The sequence below is a fragment of the Ammodytes marinus genome (genome assembly GCF_949987685.1).
Source record: "Ammodytes marinus genome assembly, chromosome: 6".
NCBI lineage: Eukaryota > Metazoa > Chordata > Actinopteri > Uranoscopiformes > Ammodytidae > Ammodytes > Ammodytes marinus.
In genome coordinates, this window is record NC_137235.1 from 22,309,717 (window position 1) to 22,332,252 (window position 22,536).

General features: G+C 40.9%; 3 protein-coding genes across 7 annotated transcripts in view; all 3 read left to right on the forward strand.

Moving 5' to 3' along the window:
* Window positions 1-781: 781 nt before the first annotated feature.
* naf1 (nuclear assembly factor 1 homolog) lies at window positions 782-7,182 on the forward strand. The gene is made up of 9 exons (XM_080029215.1): window positions 782-864; window positions 1,871-2,079; window positions 2,397-2,523; window positions 4,093-4,186; window positions 4,306-4,388; window positions 5,237-5,397; window positions 5,610-5,661; window positions 5,776-5,863; window positions 6,014-7,182. The coding sequence occupies exons 2-9, from the start codon at window positions 1,871-1,873 to the stop codon at window positions 6,337-6,339; spliced, it is 1,140 nt and encodes a 379-aa protein (XP_079885341.1). The 5' UTR covers window positions 782-864; the 3' UTR covers window positions 6,340-7,182.
* Window positions 7,183-7,889: 707 nt separating this feature from the next.
* On the forward strand, window positions 7,890-11,785 carry LOC307251467 (C-type lectin domain family 17, member A-like; the record flags this gene model as incomplete). Its single annotated transcript, XM_080028838.1, has 4 exons — window positions 7,890-7,947; window positions 8,117-8,224; window positions 9,490-9,650; window positions 11,678-11,785. The coding sequence occupies 4 exons, from the start codon at window positions 7,890-7,892 to the stop codon at window positions 11,783-11,785; spliced, it is 435 nt and encodes a 144-aa protein (XP_079884964.1).
* A 6,209-nt stretch (window positions 11,786-17,994) lies between these two features.
* Window positions 17,995-22,536, forward strand: part of LOC307252039 (uncharacterized protein) — a 29,802-nt gene continuing 25,260 nt past the window's right edge. For 4 of the 5 annotated variants that reach the window (XM_080029573.1, XM_080029577.1, XM_080029575.1 and 1 more), the window contains exons 1-2: window positions 17,995-18,107; window positions 19,935-21,619. In XM_080029573.1, the coding sequence (XP_079885699.1) occupies window positions 20,285-21,619 (1,335 nt within the window). In that variant the 5' untranslated portion in view covers window positions 17,995-18,107; window positions 19,935-20,284. The remainder of the gene's footprint in view (window positions 18,108-19,934; window positions 21,620-22,536) is intronic. The other variant, XM_080029574.1, reaches the window with a different exon arrangement.

Below are 22,536 nucleotides of genomic sequence, written 5' to 3' on the forward strand. Positions count from 1 at the left end.
TGTGTGTGTGTGTGTGTGTGTGTGTGTGTGTGTGTGTGTGTGTGTGTGTGTGTGTGTGTGTGTGTGCGAGTATTGATCTTTGGTAGTTGTATGTGTGTTAATGTGTGTGTTGAGAGAAGCTAAAAGGGGAAGATGATTTGGGATGAACGGGGTTGGTAAATGTACACAGAGATTTTAGAGATTAACTTTAATATCTCTGATAGAAGAAACCTAAATAATATGTATGTTTAGGCCTGGGGTCTACTCCTGCCAGTCTGTCACCCATCTTGAAAGACCCCCAGACCCAGTGGGTGGTTCGTTCCTCTAAGGTAGTCATTGAGGGGTTTCTGTTCCTTTTTTAATAGGCCTAGTATGTGTTTTACAACATTGTTAAATTCTAGTCAACTGTTCAACTGACTTATGTAGGCCTACACATATAGCTACCCTATTAATGTTATGAATACATCAATTAAACTGAGACAAACAATAGAAATCTGACAATAAAAGAAAATGTAGGCCTAATAAAAAAGACACATGGATCAAATACACATTCTTTCAATGATAAGAACCACAATATAATCTTGTTGGCAAGCAGTGATTAATTAGTAAGGTTAACGGGTCTTTTTTTACATGAAGTTTTTTATTTATTTTTCTGCTGTATTTTTTTAAGGTAGTGTAGGACTACTAGCTAGCCTATTAGTGTATTAGTGTGTGATCAACACTCCGGAGCAGAAGGGGGCGGTAATGCACTGTTAAGCTGGATGCCTTCCGATGTAGAACTCGAAGAAGAAGAAGCGGTTGAGCCGTAGCAGGATACTGTTCGAGATTCATTCACGAGGTGGTTTTCGCAGCACGCGTCCATGAGCTTCACTACCAGACAGACAGGTAATTATGAAGGAAAACTTGTTGTAACTGAGACACATGAAGCGAGTGGACGCTCTGTGCTCCTGGAGGTTTTGTGGTCCTGCTGGTTCGCGGCCTCGTTACTTCAATTCAACGCTGTTATGTTAGTCCTGTTTAGCTCCATGCTCCACTAGCCGACTGATGCCACCGTGCATGTAAATAAAACAGTTTTTGTGTACTTACTTTGTATTTCTTGAATAGGGATAGGCCTTTACATGGGCTATAACTGACTATTAAGACATGGGACAAGAGACGTCTTGTAAAGCTAGTATACAAAAAAAAAAGATTTTTTAAGTTGTATATGTTTTCAGGGAGTAGAAGGTAATGAGGATGTTGATTTACTGGCTAAGCAATCACTGCAATAACAGAATGTTGACATACAAGTCCCGCTTAATAAAGTTGCGGGCAAAGCAATCACAAAAAGTAATATAGATATAGTATGGCAAGTATACTGGGATATATTGGGAACGATTAAAAACACATCAGTCATGTAGGCACTACTAAGTGTTGTCGTTTTAGAATATTTTAAATTCAAAATAATATCCTGCAAACCACTATGTCAATACCCTCTTCCAATTTCTGAGGAAGTTTTTTGAAAGGTTCTGAAGTAAGTCATCATACATAAAAACAACATGGCAACTAAATAATCTCCATGTGTTTTGTTAAAGAAATGTGTCAACATTGTCAGGCATGACTTAAAGGCTACATACATTAAGGGAGGTATTATACTTGTGTTTATGTGGGACTGATTTGAGTTCACTCACTCCCTTTTTTATATGCGGAATTACCTTTTTTATTTGACTGAAACCACTTTCTGGCGGTGAAGAAATATACCATGCAGTTTAATTGTTAGTGTAAATGGGCTGGACTGTCGTTGTTTCTCACAGCAAGCTGCTTGAACTAAGGACCAACAAAGCTGTGGAGCCTTTAATTCATTGTGTTATCTGAAGACATGACTATAAATATTTAAAATGTGTGCACTTTTCAGATGGATGAAAAACGATCAGAGGAAAACGGAGAGATGTTAGGAGCACACAAGGAGGAAGAGGAAATGGAGGTGACCATGACAACGCAACTAGAAAGTCTCATAGTAATTCCAGAGACAGCGGATACATCATCAAATACACAAATCCATGTTGAAGAAACAGGATGTGAATTGTTTAAGACAGAGGACTGTGATCCGGAGGATTCAGACAGGTACACACACACACACACACACACACACACACACACACTGTAGTTTCTGGATTTTTTACGGGAAGGGTATGAAAATGTTTCTTGATTTTGCAACACCTAATTGCCATGTGAAATCCATGTTTATTCTGATCAAAAAATATTCACTGGATTAATTAGTTTTCTGACACATATTTTTCTATTTTAATTGGCGCTTAAATCTTAAAAAATCTATCCTCCCATCCCTAGGGACTTGGTATACATTTTTGCACCAATAGTAATGTTGGTACTGACACTGTTATACTGAATAACTGACCCTGATGCTTTTTCTCCCCTGTCAGTGACAGCTCTTCCTCCTCCTCTTCCTCCTCCTCCTCTTCTCCCTCTTCCCGCGTGTTTGAAGAGGATGATGATGAAGGTTTCAGCCAACCAGCCCCAATCAAAACCAGAGACGAAGTCCTGCTCGAGGTCAGTCTGTCATTCGGAACTGGGGTTGTTTAATTTTGTATTTGTACGTTTCATGAGGTTGCTGGTTGCTGAATGTAAACACACACTTACACAACGTTAAACACAATCACAGCTTGATGCCTGCAGCTTCATCTTCAGGATGATTAACGTTGCATTAATATCAATACCAGTATCATTTGTCTAGGAGCTTATCCGTATATGGGTACTGAACCAGAACCGGTACTACTCAAGCATCAGTCCTCCATCCCTAGTAGGAGTAGCAATGACTCGCACACCTTGATCTTAGACCCTGTTTCCACCTGGCATTAATATGTGGTTCTGAGGAATCCGATCGTTATATGTAAATGTGATATGCTTGTTCACACCTGGCCTTAACAATGCGTCTTCTATGCGCGTTTGCGATCCGGATTCGAATTCCCCGCGCTATATGGAAATCAGCTCATTTCCGCTTATACTGTTGTTTTTAAGCGGCGGGGGCAGCAGTGCCCCGCCCTTGCCTAGTCTGCCGGAAATAAAAGAAGAAGAAGAAGTGTTGACCATCCACGACCATAGACATTATAAATTCCTTTATAATGTCTATGGTCACCTCGGCAAGAGTCTTGTGTTTTGGCGAAAATGTGAGCACAGCACTGTTTATTGTGTGGTGTTTTCCTCGTCAATAAATTAATCACTTGGTTACACTGTGTCCCACTGCGTAGCTGCCGCAGCCAGCACTGTTCGCTCACTGTCTCTATTATGAGTTGCACCGAGCCGTCTCTGTGTGTTTACGCCATAGTAGTAAATACACGCTCACAACAACACGGGGGGAATAAATAAAAAAGCGGCTGGTTTGACCGAGCAAAAACGAGAGACCGCTGGCTTGACCACAGTTGGTCGAAAGAATCATTTCCGCCTTGTAGTCACGTCGGCTAGAGTGAAGAGAGTCAGTGTGTTTTGGCGAAAATGTGAGCGCGGCACTGTTTATTGTGGTGTTTTTCCTCGTCATTAAATGAATCAGTTGGCTACACTGTGTCCCACTGCTACGATGTCACGAAGCTGCCGCAGCCAGCGCTGTTCGCTCACTGTCTCTATCAGTTGCACCGAGCCGTCTCTGTGCTCTCAACAACACGGGGGGAATAAATAAAGAAGCGGCTGGTTTGACCATGCAAAAACAAGAGACCGCTGGCTTGACCACAGTTGTTCCACACATAGACATTATAAAGGATCCTTTATAATGTCTATGTGTTTACCTGCAACGGTGCGCTTTTATGACGTGAATTGTCGCGTGAATGAGTACGAGTTTCCGCCCAGTCACTCGCCGCAGTTGAGTGGGCGGGGCCTAATGTGTATGAGATACACATACGTGTTTCCACTGTTAATGGGTATGTGGATATGTGGTCTCAAACCACCTCCGAATGTGGATAATTTCAATGCGCATTCAATGCGCATTGAGCGTGTTTCCACCTGTAGTTAGCGCGATCGGATCCTAAAAACCACATATTAATGCCAGGTGGAAACAGGGTCTTAGAGAACAAAGACAGACACAGCAGCCCTCTTAACCTGTTTCTATGACATAATGTTTGTGTGTAGGAGCTGCCAGCTGTGGAGGAGGTGAATGTGTCATTACCAGAAGATGCAGAACTGCAGCCTGTAGGAACAATCTCCAGTATTATACAGCAACTTGGTAAATATACTCACACACTCATTGAAGGGACACAACCTTAACACTGGGATTTCTCAAGAAAAAACATTTGAATGTGTTTTTGTGAGCTCAGTCTCTAACCACTCTTTCTGTCTCTGCAGTTGTCATCCAGTCTCTGAAAGACACGCCCCCTCTTAATGATGACAGCATCATCTTTAGATCTGATAGGCTGGCCCTGGGCAAGGTGGGTGGAGCAACCTCCATCTACGCTTACAATGTTTTTCATGTGATCTGTGTTAGTGTGCCTCTTGTTGCTTCCCTCATGGTACTATTGTGTAAACAAGGTTTCTTGTACAGTTTTTCTTTCGGTGCCAGGAAGAACAATTTTCAAGCAGTTCTTTTATCCGTTATTGACTATGGTGATATTTTATATATGCATGCAAATTCATCGTCTCTGAACATCCTTAATTCTGTGAACCATGCAGCATTACAATTTGTATCTGCCTCTGGCTTCCGAACACACCATTGCAAGATGTATGAGAAAGTCTTCCTTATACCTGTAGAATGGAACACTGGTATATGTTTCTTTACAAGGCAATTTTGCACAAACTGCCTCCCTATTTGTGTTCTCTACTGGCTCCTAGAACCAACAGTACTCGTATCACTCGGTCTAGCAGTTTCATTATGTATAACATTCCTCTGAGCCGCACTAGGTTTGTTGAAAGTGCCTTTAAATCTTTTGCACCCTCATCATGGTGTTAGCTACAGGAACACCTTAAACTGGAATCCCAAATCACCATGAACAATTTACAAAAGTAGGATTAAGGACTATGTAACCTTTAACCATTAACTGTACATGTCCGGTTACTGAGCACTGACTTGTTTTAAATGTAATTGATGCTCTTTTGTGATTTGTCTTTTTTTGTGTCTTGTATTTTATTTGAATTAGTTTTTTTAAATGTGAAACTTTTGTGTTTCTGTGCTGCCTTCTTGGCCAGGACTCCTTTGAAAAAGAGATTTCAATCTCGATGGGAATATTCCTGGTAAAATAACTGTTAATAACAAAAATAATTGTGCTTTGTATGTGTTCAGGTGTTTGAGGTGTTTGGTCCCGTCCGAAGCCCGCTGTATATTTTGCGTTTTAACTGTGTGGACCAGATAAGCAGTAAAGGGCTAACAGAGGGACTGACTGTTTACTACGCACCGGCCATCAAAGAGTATACAGCATACATCCTCACGCAGCAGCTCAAACTGTGAGGGCTCTCTCTCTCTCCATCTCTCAGACACACGCACACATGCACACACACACACACACACACACACACACACACACACACACACACATGCATATATTGTATAGAACACATCAGTATTAGTTATATAGCTAGTTTGCTCGGTAAAAGTCACTTTGGTAATGATGAATTGAAGTTTCTGACAATTTTGGTGAAAAATTGTTTTCTTTCAGTTTAAAGGGATCTGATGCGTCCTGGAAGAACGACCAAGAACCACCAGCAGAGGTAAGCACAGACACTATGTTATGCAATGAAGCCAGAAATGAGTGAGTGGAGACATTTAGTGGCTACATGCAAAATGTATTGAGTGTCCTGCGATGTCTGTCTCCTGCTCTCCAGGCTTTAGATTATAGTGACGATGAAAGAGAGCACGACGCTAAGAGGAAAGGGAAGAACTCCAAAAAGAAGAGGGACAATAACAATACAGGTATTCATACACAAAATATATTCAATATTCCTGCATTAAGAGAATACAGTCTTATCCAAGGTGTCTAAAGTTGAAGGTCATAACCTTTTCTATTAATCTTTCTCCATCTTTTTTTTCTTCCTTTGCTTCATCTGTGTTCTCTCATCTCAGATAGTCCCACCCACACGTCCCAGAATGCCTTGCTGAAGCAGCGTGATGTCAGGGGTTTCCCACCAAGACATGCACGGCCTCCACCCAGGCCCCAGAACCCCAGGCCTTACCAGCCAATGTTCCAACACACAGACAGACCTGTCCCTCCCATGTACAGGATGCCCCCTCCCTGCCCGTACCCTCCCCCCCCTCATGGCTTCCCTCACTTCCCCCCTCCCCTCCCTCCCGCTTTCTTCAACCCATCCTTTTCTCCGTACTGGCCCCCACACTCTGTCCCCTTCTCTAACCTGCCCCCACCTCCTCCTCCCCCCCCTCCTCCTCAGTGATACCACACTACATGGCAACAGTCAGGCTGGCTTCCAGACTGTATCATTGATCAACATCATAGCTTAAGTGATAAACCAATGTTTTTTCATTTTTTAAATATTATTTTAAATATATTTTGACCCCGCTGGAGAACTATGTTAGCAGCTAGACCTCCTGTAGGTACCACCCGAGGAACAATAGTCATAAGTGGCATTTAATGTTATTGCTACTAACACTTTTTACACACATAGGGACTGAAACACAGCAGAAGTGTCAGGCTGCCAGTTACTGTGAAATCCTGACACCGCCCATTGTGACTCAAGACTGTTTTATAACCTGATGAAACACAAGTGCTACTTCCTCTTGCACCACTATTGTGGCGTCTTTTGACTTTTATATACTATCTATGCTTTTGACCAGTAGTTGCAAATGTGTAGATGATGTGGAAGGAGGGGTTGTGTGTCACTCAAAGTCTGTATATGTGAATGAGTGGTAATCTTTCTAGACAAAACAACATCTCCCGATCCCACTATTGGGTCTAATGCCAGCGACAAGTTATACAGTATACACACAAATATGTATAGTCATAGATTCATATATATATATATATAATTTAGGGACTTAATGTGCTGTTGCATTTGTAAGACACAATGGCCTAATGTGGTCTGTTTGGTTGTGAAATTGACGTCTGTCTGCAACACATACACACGAGCTCATAGAGCTAGCAATTATTTTTATTTTTTTCATATATATCGATCTGCTGAATTGCTTTGTACAGAATACTTTGTGAATGACGCCAATGCCTCCATTTGATGATCTGTGTTTAATGGAAAATAAATGCCTTGGTCTAAAATGTCACCACATTTCTGTCACACTGGGCTCACTCTTTCCTCAACAGGACATTCGTACACACTGATTTGGTTTAATAGGAGGATCATGTACAACCTGAGATTCTATGTTATCTTCAACTTAGATTTAAATGCTGAAATTAGGCTCACACAATGGCAGTCAGGACATCTAGAATGATTCCCGGTTTGATTAGATTTGATTGGGTAATTATTATCATGACATAATTCAGATGTAATGTTTAGGTTAATTAGTGGTGCACAGGAGTACATTGAGATATCATTTGAACTTAAAATAATAATTGGCAACCTCAATTTGAATATTTTTTGTTGAATTTGGAGAGCTCTGGACTAACAGAAATGCACAGAAGGTAAGATTTAATTTAATCTAAAAATGTACATTAAAAGACATTTGTATTTTACCATATTTTACGTCATTGATCCTTCAGTTACATCAAACCCTAAACATAAAAATGTTATCATGATTTATCAAAATCAATAACTTGATCATCTTGGTAACAAAAACAGTTGTCAACAATTAGGAGGAAACATTTGATGAGGCAACACTACTAAAGACAGAGGGACCCGTGACGGGCAGGAAAAGGTGTAACTGTAGAAGTCCTGCACAACTTAAACATAAAGCACACCTCACTGCAGCTGCTGATGAAATGGCTGTGTTTTTTCGTTCAAGTGAGTCCGATATCAATGCTGAAATTGGCGTGTACATGCAGTTCCCAACACCTGAATCTAAGGATGCTGCTACAGAGAAGACTCCTAAATCAAGTAAGTAATTGGGACCACGTGAGAATATAGAATAGAATATCAACATTATGATTGTTAAAGTGGGTTTTGTTTTTTAAGAGAGTTAATCTTCAGTAGCAGATGCGTGTTCACTGATCGGTAACAGGGCAATGATAAACAAATGAAAATGGTTGGTATGTGTGTTGTACAGAGTTAAACCCTGTCAGTGTGCTGGTGCTGAGCCTGGGACTGCTGTGTGTTCTTCAAGGGATTCTCAACGTCTCTCTGAGGCTTGTTCTGAGAGAGCCCACTGATAACGGTAGAAAGACAACACCCAGCTTTTTAGTGTCTAGCTCATTGTTTTGCTTTTAAAAAAACGTTAGGTTATTCCGTAACCCCCTGTTCTCTGAGTAGCATGAGTGAGATATCTCACTATGGGAAATGCCCCCTTACATACAGTGCTTACGGAAAGTATTTACAGCGCTTCACTTTTCCACATTTCGTTATGTTACAGCCTGGAATAACGCTGGATTAAATTTAAGAAGCAAAATTCTACACATAATACTCCAAAATTACAATTTAAAAGTTTGTTTGAGATTTTTGCAAATGTATTAAAAAATAAAAAAGGAAAATATAATATGTACATAAGTATTCACAGGCTTTGCTCAATACTTTGGTTGTGGCACCTTTGGCAGCAATTACAGCCTCAAGTCTATTGGAATATGAAGCCACAAGCTTGGCACACCTATCCTTGGCCAGCTTCGCCCATAAGTCTTTACAGAACCCCTCGAGCTCTATCAGGTTGGATGGGGAGCGTTGGTGCACAGCCATTTTAAGATCCCTCCAGAGATTTTCAATAGGGATTCAAGTCTGGGCTCTGCCTGGTCACTCTATGACATTCACAGAGTTGTCCTGAAGCCACTCCTTCGACATTTAAAGCAGCAGAAATGCTACTGTACCCTTCAACAGATCCGTGCCTCGAGACAATCCTGTCTTGGAGGTCTACAGACAATTCCTTCAACTCCATGCTTGTTTTGTGGTCTGACATGCACTTTTATCTGTGGGAACTTACTGCATATAGAGAGGTGTGTGCCTTTCCAAATCATGTCCGAACAACTGAATTTACCACAGATGGACTCCAATTAAGCTGTAGAAACATCTCAAGGATGATCATTGGAAACAGAATGGACCTTGAATACATTTGCAAAAATCTCAAACAAACTTTTTTAAGTTGTCATTATGGGGTCTTATGTGTAGAAATTTGAGGAAAACAAATACATTTAATCCAGCATTTTTCCAGGCTGAAACATTACGAAATGTGGAAAAAGTGAAGCACTGTGAATACTTTCCATCTGCACTGTAGAAGTGCATTGAGCAGCTTAAGAGACTGATATTTCCCATATTTCTATTCAAATATGTTTATTTTCCTAGATCAATTCAAATTCATATTCAAATAACTTTATTTTTCCTGTGAGGGAACTTCATTACTGAGCCTAATGAGCCAATAACTCATCAAAATTGCTATATTTCACCTACACTAATCTGACTGTTGTCCTTAGCTTGGTATGTTGTGTGGACTTGCAGCGTCCTGTGTGTGTGAGGCAGTCGGCTGTCCACAGGACTGGATCAGGTTTGGCTCCAGCTGTTACTACATCTCGTCTGGGAGGAGCAGTTGGGACCAGAGCCGGCAGGACTGTCAGCAGAGAGACGCTGACCTGGTCATCATTAACAGCACTCAGGAGCAGGTAGACACACACTGCTGATTCCTGATTTACTGTTTGACTTGAGAACCATCAAAAACTAAATCTTTGAATTTGAAGGAATAACTCTGTGAGAATATGTAGGCAACAGGATGACATATTGTTCGTATGTTTTCATTCTATTATGTCAGCGAAACAAAAACTTTGCCTGGGTTGATACAGAAACTTGGTCGCAGAAAACTGTAATTGATGGTGTGTGATACTGTTCCTTTGTTTTGAACCTGTTGAACAAAATTAAAATGCCATGTCATGATTCTGGCCAAAATAATTACTATTCAGGAAATTATCCCCATTAATCACAACAATATTTTTAAACTTTAAATATGACTCTAACTTACTGGAATTACTTACCTTAAATGCAAAATCAGTGATTATCTACTCACCATCCACTACCTGTCTATAGTGTGTGCAGTGTGAGCCCATGGTTGCAAGGGGTGCTACGGATGCTTCAGCACCCCCTAGTGGCTTTTTTTATTTTCTTTTAAATTTTGCATATTTTTACTGGTGTCTGTGGATGTTATGGGAAATTAATTGGATACTGATACAGCAACTTTAATATATTTAAGTTGGTGTATTAAGTTATTCTTTATAACCTAGTCTCAGATTTTTTAAACCTTTGTTCTATTGTTGAAAATACAAACACATAGGCTACACAGTGAGATAATTTGTTCCGGGGGACTCGGGGGAGAAAAGTCTAAGCTTTCGGGTGGTGGGAACTTCGGCATCCTTTGACTACTTCTGACACCTTGAAGTGTTATTTAGAAGTATCAGGAGAAGGTAACTGTCTTTATATGTTTTATTAATAATTAGCATAACACCAGAGACTGACTGGACATAATACACACTAGGCTGCGCACTAACATGTGAATAGCGGACCTTGATCATTGATGACATCACATATCCCTACGCCTTGCGCTACGTAGGATAGTTACATTACAACACCTACTTTATCCAGACCGACCTACAAAACATTCTGTGTAACGTATCACTTATTCAAGCCTGTAAATAAGCCTGGTGCTGCTTCCGCCTCTCACGATGCTGTTGCTGGCCAGGGGTGGATTACTGCATGGGCACACCGGGCACAGGCCCAGTGGCCCAAGGGCTCAGGGAGCCCTAAACCAGAGATACTGATAGTAACATTTCATGGTGCATAGTCAAAGAGCTCAGTTACTCATGTCAACAACAGGGTCCAAAAGAGGGGGGAGAAATACAAAAGCAAGCATAAAAACAACAGCATTAATAGCTCTGTCTAAGGGGCAGAGCTATTAATGTATGTGTGAGGGGGGCTTGAAGGCTTGATGTGTGAATTCTAAATTGTTCATAAAAAGTAGCTATCCACCCTTTATCTGTTGAAATGGGCCCCTCTATCATAGAACATGGGTCTGCAGACCAATCTATTGTACTGTTTTTACAGTTGCAGAGTAAAGAGTGCTGCCTGTTTAAAAATCTGAAAAAAGTCAAAGTCGATTGCATTTTGTGTTTTACTGGGTTTTTTTTATTACATAAATTAGATTTTTTCCTTGCAATTTTACTACTTTTGTCAGGAAAATTCCCTAATATCAGTGTTTCTGCCAACAGAAGTGGATTTTCAATTTAGAGATACTGAGATATTTCATAAAGTTCTGAGGTGTCTTTGTGAAGGTTGTGAAGGTTTTGTGAAAATGATTCTGAATATTTTATCTATTTCTTATTTTATAAGAACATTTGAAAATTAAATACATTTGCTTTACATGGAAGGTGGCAGTTGGTTGTTATATTGATGCGGAAAGTTTCTGGTAGCAGTGCTATCATGGTAACCCCCCAGCATTGATCTGACTAAAAGCTTACATTACATTCACTGTGCCAAAAAACAAGCGCAAAGATCTTGCAAGGGCAAAACATTTCTGCCCGCATATTAGGTATCTCTGCCTACCTATTATTATATCAGCCCACCATAATCTAACTGGCTGGAACCCACCCTGTTTTTCATCTCGATTTGCAATCAAATCTTTTATCTGCTATCCCTATTACAGGCCTTCCTTACTGGATTCACCATGGCAGCGTGGGTTGGTATGACTGACAGAAAGGAGGAAGGAACTTGGATCTGGGTGGATGGAACACCAGTGAATAAAGAAGAGTGAGATATTGATTAACATATGAAAAACTGCGCTGTACGAATAGTTTATTTATTGTTATGTCTGTCATTAATCAGTAGATACTGCAGCTCAATTAGAAGCTTCTCCTCATCCATGATTAACAATCTGATAACCTCTGACCTGTTAGGCCTGGCTCAGCATATTATGACATATTGTTGATGCACTTAAGCAAATATGATCTGCCGTCTATAGTGTTTTATTCTTAAAAAAATACCAGATGTTTGAATGTTGTTTAGTTTTATGACTTATTGTCTCTGCCAAATTGATGATCTGTGTTCTGGCATCGAGCAAAAAATAGGAAGCCTTGTCTACCTACTGCAGAGAAGTATACGCTACTGTACCTTGCCTTGCAAGCACACACATTGACTAGAGTGACTATTAACCGCTGACAGTGGGTTGAAAGGAGTAAAATAACAGCAAGCAATTTACAAAAAAAAGTAACGCTTTATGCTCTGACTTTTGTCACACCCTGGCTCCAGGGAAGGACAAGGAGGAAACCACACAAGATAATTAGTTTAACCAAATAATACTTTATTTAAACAAAGTATAAAGTAACCTACTAAAGGGTGCATGAATATCAGTAATCAGTAATGGGTGCGGTGTCTGTGAAGAATGTAGTGTATGTGTAAAGCAAAACTAACTAAGCAAATCAAATCCAACGCAAAACAAAACAAAACAAAGCTAAGCAAAGCAAACCAAAGCAAAGCAAAGCAAACCAAACCAAACCAAACCAAACCAAACCAACCAGCAGGCCAGGGAGAGACCCATGTGGCTGATAACTCCAGCTTATATAGCTGACGAGATCAGCCAGCAGGGGTGCATGCAATTAACAATTAGCTCCTGGAAGCCAGGTGCCAGGAGCTGTCACACCCCCCTCCATAGAAACAGGGTTCAACACTTAACCTGCAAAACAAACACAGTTAGTTACGGGGAACATACAAACATGACAAACAACTGACACGTTGACCAGATATCTCCCTTTTCCTTAACATTTTATCTTCCGGCATCCCCGAGACCCAGCAACTAAGACCCTACAGCACGGGGACGAATGTTAAGCGGGAGGGTATAGCTAAGGCGATGGCGCCCGGGAAAGAGCATCAGCAGCTACATTATTCTGGCCTCTGATCTGTTGAATATCCCGTTTCATACCAGGCCAGAAAAAGTCCTGAAGGACCCGCCCATATGTTCCCCTCAATCCCCCTTGACCAGCTACATGCGCCACTGTGATTACCGGCTGTCTATATTTCACAGGAAGCACAATCTTCCCCACTGATCCCCCAGCCAAATTTCTCCCATGAAGGACCCACCTCCTCATCAGCAGGCCCTGATGGAGAAAATAACCTCTCGAGTTGTTTCCCCCATTAATAGAGTGCCCGGCCTGCTCAAACAGCTCTTTTAGCGAGAGATCCTCTTTCTGGTCCCTCACAAATTCTGCATGAGAAACAGACCCAAGATCAGATATCTGTACGTCAACTCTTGGCAGCACACTGAGAGAACGGGACACTGCACCCACCGACTGCTCAGGGACCTTAGACCTCGCTTTAGCAGGAGACACTACACACAACCCATCAGAGGTGGACGCATCAGGCCACATACATGCTCCTGCCAAATCATTGCCCAGAATAATATCAACCCCTTTCATTGACAAATCTGGACGCACACCCACCTCTACATCCCCCTGTATCATGCCACAAGACAAATGCACTGTATGGACAGGCACAACAATGGTGTTTAAATCCATTCCTCTGATTCGAACACACCTTCCTGTGTCAGAGGCTGGTGAAAAACGTAAGGCTGACTCCCTAATAAAGCTTTGTAGAGCCCCAGAATCTCTAAAAACTTTGACAGGCACCTTCTTACTATGGTCAGTTAAGGATGCAAAACCCTCTGATATAAATGGAGCATACCTTAAAGCAATATCAGCTGCACTCAACACTCTGGGTCGCATCTGAAAAGGAGGGACAATTTTGTCCGTACTTAGCTCTGAGCTACTAAGCGGAACAGCTAACCCCTTTTTTCCAATTTCTGAAGAGCTGCCTGTAGGCTTCAGGAACTAATTCATAAGCTTTCAACACGGCTTCTTTAACCATTTTATACTCTTTGCACTGTTCTGCTGTTAAAGCTGCATATGCCTTTTGGGCTTTACCTCTAAACACGCATTGTAGTAACAACGTACGTTCACTATCAGGCCACTCCTGTGAATCAGCGAGACGCTCAAACAAGGAAAAGAACGTATCTGGGTCTTCCTCATCAAATTTAGGCAGCAATCTGAGATTCTTAGTACAATCCACTCTAGATGAACCAGCAGACCTAGTTATATCAGTTCCTGCCATCTTACCTTCTCTAACTAGATCTAGTTTGTATTGTTCAATGTCCAGTTTTGCCTGCTCTGTTTTTGAAGAACCCCAACTGAAATCCGATTCACCTTTCTCCCCGCTGTCTTTGAATCCAAACCGTTGTGGACCTTGCTCCCCAAAGACACGTTTGTGTGTTAAACCATATTCGTCCGCAAGTACAGCGGCTTCTTTTGGAGTTTTAACTTTTCTCTCATTGATATAAGTAGATATGTGGTTAGGCAACGACTGCTTAAATTGTTCCAGCACAACAAGGTTACGCAGCTCTTCAAATGACCCAACACTGGACGCAGAACACCACCGATCAAAATGTATATCCAGCTCCCTTTCAAAATCCACATGCGTTTGCTTTTCCCCTGTCACACTTTAACTAATCATGATTGACATCTTAATGCTGACAGCCCTAAACACAACATGTTCATAGTCCCACTCACGTCAAAGGTCAAACTTTGGACTTGGTATGCTCCAATGGCACAACCACCTCCTGCTGCAGTGCCTTTACTTGTCTGTCTATGACCATCACACTGACCTCTTCACTGTTCATATCTCCCTACTCAGACAGCTTAGCAAACGCTCCATCATTTTTATGAACCGCTTCATCATAAAGCTTCAGGCTTCATCAGTATCCTCATCCTCCTAGAACTCTTTGCAGCTTTTAACACTCTCTCATACTCACTCCTTAACCGACTATCTGAACACTTGGGCCCCCCCCACACCTCCCCCAACCACAAGTCAACTACAGTGATGAAACCTGATAGTTACAAGCTACAAACCGTTCCCTAATGGCACTTGAAGACAAACAAAGTCTACGGGAAGATTACATTCCTGTTTTTACTGCAGTGCCACAATAGCCAATATGTGTGACTGACTAGAGAATGTTTAAAATTCACACTACGCTTCAAACTGCTTTTTTTCTTTTAACTTTTATTTATACTCAAGAAATCATTGTGGGGTGACCCTTATTTACAATGTCAATTACAATTACGAGTCAAATCATCATCAATACTACGTCTCTGCTGAAAAAGTCCTTACATGATCAGCTAATACAATTTTTTTTAAACTGTCTGCAGGTTACAGTGGGCCCTTGGGCAACCTGATGGATCGTTTGGGGGAGAAGACTGTGGTGACCTTCGTACAATGATTGATTTTATTGGCTTGAATGATGTCAACTGTGCTACCAGAATCCAGTGGATCTGTGAGAAAACATTATGGTAGCTGAAATGTGTAGTGCTCCATCACCACCCCTTGTAACAAATCCTACATGTGTTTACTTGATTTAAAAATAAAACTTCAGGGGCCATATTCACAAAACATCTTAATTTTAGGACGCTTAACTTTTTAAGATAAGTGTAATTCACAAAGCATGTTAGCGCTAAAACTAGCTCCTAAGTCACTAAGAGTAGATCACAGAAAATAATTTGATGGCATTTTGGAGATACTTAATGATAGTGAGCTTTTTGAGTAGGTACCTTGATAATAACTGAGGATTTAATGATCATAGTTAAGCTACAGTGCTGCTTGAAATTATGTGAACTTTATTCAGTTTAACTATGAATCATTCATTTTTATCAATACCAGCATTTTTTATATGGAATAACAGATGTTTGTTTAACAGATTAAAAAAATGATTTGCCAATGTGCAAATGTTTGTGAACCCTGAGCTGCATTGCTTAAATCGAGCAGGTAAACACAATCAGGTGGGCCAAATTGAGTGATGAAATGGACCAATGTAATGAGAGATCTTTAGGGAAGAAATTGGGCGGCATTAGATAAAACAGAGATCAAACCAGGTCAGTTTAGGCTCACCAAAGTGAACCCATACAGGTCAGACATGCCAAAAGGGAAATAAAATCTCAGAGGATCTCAGGAATAGAGATGTGATGTTGCACATTTGTCTAGGGACAGCTATAAATTAATTTAAAAAAAGTTTGAGCTCCATCGGTCCACCGTGAGGCAAATCATCTACAAATGTAGAACTTTCAGAGTGACTGAACATCTGGCTAGAAGTGGACTTCCTTTAAAAATATCAAAAAAGAAAAGTGTTTTTTTCTGGTACAGGCCAACCCAAACATTACATTACATTACTGACCTGTCCACAGCCCGCCAAAACAACTGAAATACCAGGCTTGGCCACTGATCACTGCTGGATTGCGGAAGAAGGCGCTCGTCCTGGGGGCCATTAGGGACATCGCTGGTGGCCATAACGACACCAGGCATAGTAACGGAGTGTATCCGAAAATAGATCAAATGTTAAGGTAAAATAAAACAAGCCTACAGAAATAGCCTAGCCAAGAAGTTAGCCTACATTGTGTGTGATCTTCTATTAAATGTAACTACTTAATAAATTAGTTCACCATCAACACATTGTTCATCCTAGTAGGCTACAGTTATCTGGACACATCTTATTTTGAGTCATCACAGAGTCTGTAAAAGGAGATCACCATATCTGACGAGGAGCAGCCATCAGAATGTGTGACCCTACTCTAACTGCTTCTTAAATGGTTAAAACATAGAACATTTTGTTTTTCATGAGCTATGTCCTCTTATTGCAGTAATTGGACACATTTTTTCTTATTATTAGTTATCACAGAGCCAGTAACTATGGGGACACCATAGGCCTATCTGATAACAGCCGTCAGAATGTGTGACCCTACTGTAACTGCCTTAATAGTGAGTTAGACATCAAAGTATCGTTTTGAGTACTTCTGTCAACCTCTGGCATTAATCTGGACACATCTATTCTTATCTGGAGTCATCACAGAGCCCGTTACTAGGAGGTCACCATATCTGATGAGGGGCAGCCTCGTCTGTGTGACACTGAAATTCAGATAGAGAATAACAGCTTAATGTAATTCCCTGAAAACTGCATCTTTTGATCCCATGGTCATTTGAGGCTAAATTTATAAATGTGAAATTCAAAGAGAGCCACACAGTACAGAACAAGCCTGGCAGTATGAAGCGAAAGATTAGATTTGAGATTACAAATACTGAGAGATGTGTCTAAAGACCCCAGAACAACTGCCAAGACCCTAGTGAATGATTTAGCCATGTCGGGAATTGTAGTCTCAAAGAAAACAATAAGAACCCTGCACAGGAATGGACTGTGAGGTTGCAGATCTGGAGAAAGATTAGGTATAGGGTACCGGAAGCACGCCCTTTGGTCAGATGAGACAAAACTAGAGCTATTTGGCCACAGAGACGCTGCTTAAGTTTAGAGAAAGAAGGGAGAGGCGTACAACCCAAAGAACACCGTCCCCATAGTGAAACACAATGGTGGGAGTATTATGCTGTGGGGATTCGGTGCGCCTGGAAATGGAAATCTTGTCAAGGTGGAAGGAATCATGAAGAAAGAAGGATATGTGAAGATCTTGAAAGAAACCCTCAAGCAGTCAGCAGCAAAGCTGGGTCTGGGTCATCGCTTTATCTTCAAAACACGACAACGACCCAAAATATAGGTCGCAGTCGTAGTTTTTTATTCTTTGTGAAATAATTGTGTTTCTTTTGTGCAATGTAAAATAATGTAATCATCCAAATAAAAGTTAGATGTTTGGCAAAGCTGTGTTAAAAATTCCTTGCCCCCCGCCCCAGGAAAATTGATTTAACCTGCCACAATGAAACCTTATGTTGGGATTGCACAATGGTGCGTCCACACGCAACGTAAAGCTAGTAGTATGAATCTTATGTTATCTTCTTCTTATTTTTTTTTATTTTTTTACATAGTTTACTTAATAGTTGAAAATAAAAATGAATACAATAAGTAGGCCTATCTCAACAGCCTACGACTCGAGAGAAGCATGTAGGAGAGAAGTCCGTTTTATTATGAAATATCCGGGCGGAAGTGTTATTGGCGGCGGAACAGAACACAGGCTTAACTTTATACCAATGTCTACGGGCTGGAAAGGAATCAGGACTTTCCGGTAACAACAAAGATCCAAATCGACTCATTGTATAAGGTATTTATCGAGTGTGTTGTGGGCACGGAAATGTTAGGAGTTTCCATAAAATGCTATGGAGCAGTTAATTTGCTTCCCTGTAGAGAGTTAACGTTAGCTAGCTAGATTGAAAATATCCAAAATGGCTGCTATACACTGGTCTAGGTACGGGGCCCCGAAATTCACGTTTAACATAAATGATATATCCCAACAAATACAATTTTTTTCCATCATAGTATGAGGTGTTGGTCATATATGTGGCTGGTTTATCGATTATATAGACCATACTGTGTGCATTCAGCTCAGGAAATTTGGGCCAGCCTCAGAAACACTGGCGTCTCATCTGAGCAGGCCTGTAGCACATCACCAATGCATTTCGACTAGCCAAGCAGGGGCTACTTCATTCATGGGATTTAGAGAATTAAATATTGACCGTAAATAGTCTTCAAGTCGATCTACATACATAGGCTACTGAAAACCACAATCAAAATTGGAACTTTAAACTTCAATGTGCGAACTGAGTGTCCAGAAATAGATTATAATAATATTTCTTTACCGAACGATCTGATAAAAGGGAAGATATGCTGTATTTTAATTTGATCAATCAATTTAAAGTCAGCCGAGAAGTCAGCACTGTTATTGTTGGATGTTGTAGCTTCATTATCTCTGGTTTATATTATAGGTTTGAGAGGGACCTTCCAATTCTGGTTATTTTTCAGGCAGCTATGTTACTCTGCAATATAATTTAAGTAGATGTTAGGCTTTACAACCAAACTGCTCTCGTTCTTGTCTGACAGGCTTCCGGACTTTTTATACACATGTAGCTCAAGTGTTAAAGCTCTTTTAAAATATTTGCTTCATGTACGCTTCTCCTCCGTTATTTGTAATGGAAATTACATGTAAACCTGCATGTCTTGTTTTCTTCAGTTTTGTTACTTTACTTTGACTCAGGAGTATTTTACCTATTTACTATAGAAACTATGGAGTTTATAATCAAGCTTTTGTTTCTGACTTTCAACCACTGATTCCACCCCAGTTTTGCTCAAGGAAGAATTGGGATCAAGTAAACATAGAAAACAAGAGGGTGGATTCTGAAAACAAGATTAAGCTAAATGTTTAGACCACATGGACCTTTGTTATACCAGATGATAGACCGGGCCCAAACTATGTTCTAATACATATAATGTAAGCCTATCTTACACTTAATTGGGTTTTGTAAAACATATTTAGTATGTTAAACTGGCCAATCTGTTCAGGAGGTTTATTTAAGGCTCCTTGTTGTTGTTTGCGTTTTACTGGCTTGTAAGTGCACTGTAGTTCACTACTTGTATTGATTTTGCACCTATTCCAGGACATGGAAAGTGTGATAATTTGTTATGTTATGGTCCTGCAAAGAATATACAGTGAACAGCAACACTGTGGGTTTGTAGAATTGTTTCGTTCCGCTGTGAACATTTTGGCAAAGGCTTATATGTTTGGACATATGTATTGGGGTGCACTCACACGAGGCAAAGTTGCCCTGTATCGTGTCCAAGCAAGATTGCATCCATTAATTTGTATCAGGCCCATAGTGTGTGTTTTAAGTTTCTCTGTATGTTTAATATTATTTTTTCTTGCTTTTTATTGAATCAGTCTTGTTGCATAATGTTGCTTTCCTTTCCCACCCTGTAAGAACTACAGGAAAGAGATGGGAAGGTTGACCATATTGCTTAATTCTTTGAGAACTTGAAAGGGAAGAAACCACAAACAAACTTTTTATAAAAGAAAGATAGATTTCTCTGATAGCTACGTGTGAAATGAAAAAAAAGGTTAATCTGTAATAGTGTATTTCTCCTTTCCACCTCACAGTCTCGTTGTGTACACAGACATACTCACCTTGCGCTCACCATTCGGTTGGAGACCAGTACAACATTCTCCGTTGCCAACACTACCAGGGGGACCCATTCATATTTGGACTTGTGATTCTGCTGTGAAAATTCTCCGACTGGCAGATTGAAACTCATGGACAGATTGCTTTCCAGTAGCTTGCTACTCAAGCAACCATAACGGTTGGCAACCAGTTTGCTGCAGCGTAATCTCCTCACAGTCACATGGCCATCCTCCGTCCTCACAATTAACTGCCGCTATCAGCCTTTGGGATTAATTTGGACAAAAACAGCAAAACTAACAAAAACACACAACTGTGTCTCTCTGCTGCCATGTACCACCATCACTCCCAGCAACAGGGGCTACAGCCCTTCTCTAACGGGTCCAGGCCTCATCATCCTCCACCTCCGAATCAACATCAGAATCGCTCTTCTTCTGATATGCTATCGCAGGGGATGGGTTTCCAGTTTCCTCGTCCCACCCAGCTCCCAGATGAGTTAGAGTCTGCTCTAGCTATCCATGGTCCTAGGGACATGGACCACCGCCTCATTGACCACATGAGCCGGCCAAACCAACACCAGAACCAATGCTCAGATCCTGGGATTAGTCAACGCGGAAACTACAGCTCTGATAATCCGTCTGGGCACCAGCAAGAAATGGACTGGTCAAGTTACCAACCTCCTACTCAACTATTTGCCGGTCCACCACCTAGTGCCAGTCAACAGTCCCAACAACATAAGGGGCCTCAACAGAAGGCTCCGAGCAGCCATGCTGGAACAAGCATTCCAAACTGGACTGCCCCTGTAAGTGACTCACCGTCACCCCAAGCCCGACACCCCCTTGGTGGCAGAAGTAGTGGTGGTGTGGATGGTAAGGGTTTGTACACACCAGAGAGCGCAGGAAGTATCTTGGCTAGCTTTGGACTTTCAAATGAGGACTTAGAAGTGCTGAGTCACTACCCTGATGATCAGTTAACCCCAGATACTTTACCATTTATACTTCGTGACATTCAGATCAACAAGTCAGGCAACCAAATTGTGGCTTCCACATCCTCGTTCTCACGCACCATCCATGATATGTCACTGCCTCCTCCCCACTCTTTGCCTTTGGCACCTTCCCACTCCCCAGAAGTGCCCAGCCTTCTCACTGTTACACAGACAGCAGGAAAAGTCATTGACTATGGTCATGCCAGTCGGGCAAATGACAAGAGTAATACCAGAGAGACTTTCAAAAGAGAGCAGCTCTCCAATGAAAGGACAGTTAAAATGTACCCATCCCCATCAGTTCCAAAAGCGGATAAAGGTGGAAGGCAACAAAGTCATTTGGAACACACTGAATCAAGCAAGCACGGAGACCGGGATTATCGCAGGGCGAGTAGTGACCGTCGTAAGAACAATCGTTCACCTGGGAGAGAATTTCCACCATCATCCAAATCTCGTAATCTAGACCGAGACTACAGGCGTGATGAACTAAAACCTAATCTTACATCTGAAACCAGGAGCAATGCTTCCTCAAGACGGTCTTTATCCTCTTCTTCTGGCTCAAAACCACACGGCAGCAGCAAGAAGTTACCTACCCCGACCATGATAAGTGATTTCTCATCTGTGGCTCCAAAGGTGTATCCCCATACCTGCTCCCTGTGCCACATACAATGTGATCAGGAAAAGGTGAGTGCCAAAATGCCCTCATACCAATGTCTGAAAGGAATACCTTCACATGTTTAAATTTAGTCTGTAAGTCTGTCTTTACCAGGCAGTTGTCAAGATGAGATGATTATGATGTCATTCAGTGTTTTACACATTTAGCAATTGCCTTTGGAATAGGCTGGGGAATTATCCAGCTATACATTGCAGCAAGCAAAGACAATATTTCAGAATAGTGAAGTGTGAAACACTGAATATTATCAAGCCATATATTTGTACTAGGGATGGCCATTTTGAGACATGTACTTGACCGATGATGGGTAAAAAATGAACGATAAATTATCACTTTAAACATTATTTCTTGAACTTTTAGGTTTATACCCCTTGAAATCTTCATTCCAAGAACTTGTAGTCAAACAACAATCCATATGCAGTTCAAGTTCAACATTGAAAAATAAAATGATAATATGCGGCGCTAGTTAAACACAATTGAGCCTCGTAAGATGCGACCATAGACTGTATAAGGGCACAGCACTTGTGTTTAAAAAATAAATAAATTAAGAAAGGTTTAATATATACTATAAGTGTAAAAATTCAAAAACAAATATATTATACATTTCAGCCAATTTTAGAGATAAGATTGGTACAATATTGCAAGAATTTATAATTCTGCAAACATTTGAATATGCAGAATTGCATTTTATACACATTTTTAAACATATGGCTTACCCTGGAGTTGGTTTACAATTTCTGTTTATTGTTGTTGTAGTCCTATGCAAAAACATTTGACACTTTCCTTGCCTGCCTTTAGAAACATAGGAAATTTATTCCCAAGGTAAAGTGGGGGGTCTGGCGGTTCTCCCCCAGAAAAATGTGAGATTAAAATACATTGTTTCCCGCATTCTGGTGACTTAAGAATTAAATAACACAAAAATCAATAG

Excerpts from the sequence above, each read along its gene's own strand:
- naf1 (XM_080029215.1), top strand. The coding sequence starts at position 1,871 with ATGGATGAAAAACGATCAGAGGAAAACGGAGAGATGTTAGGAGCACAC. Across the intron at positions 2,524-4,092 it reads GAGACGAAGTCCTGCTCGAG|GAGCTGCCAGCTGTGGAGGA; the intron begins GTCAGTCTGTCA and ends GTTTGTGTGTAG. Across the intron at positions 5,662-5,775 it reads ACCAAGAACCACCAGCAGAG|GCTTTAGATTATAGTGACGA; the intron begins GTAAGCACAGAC and ends CCTGCTCTCCAG.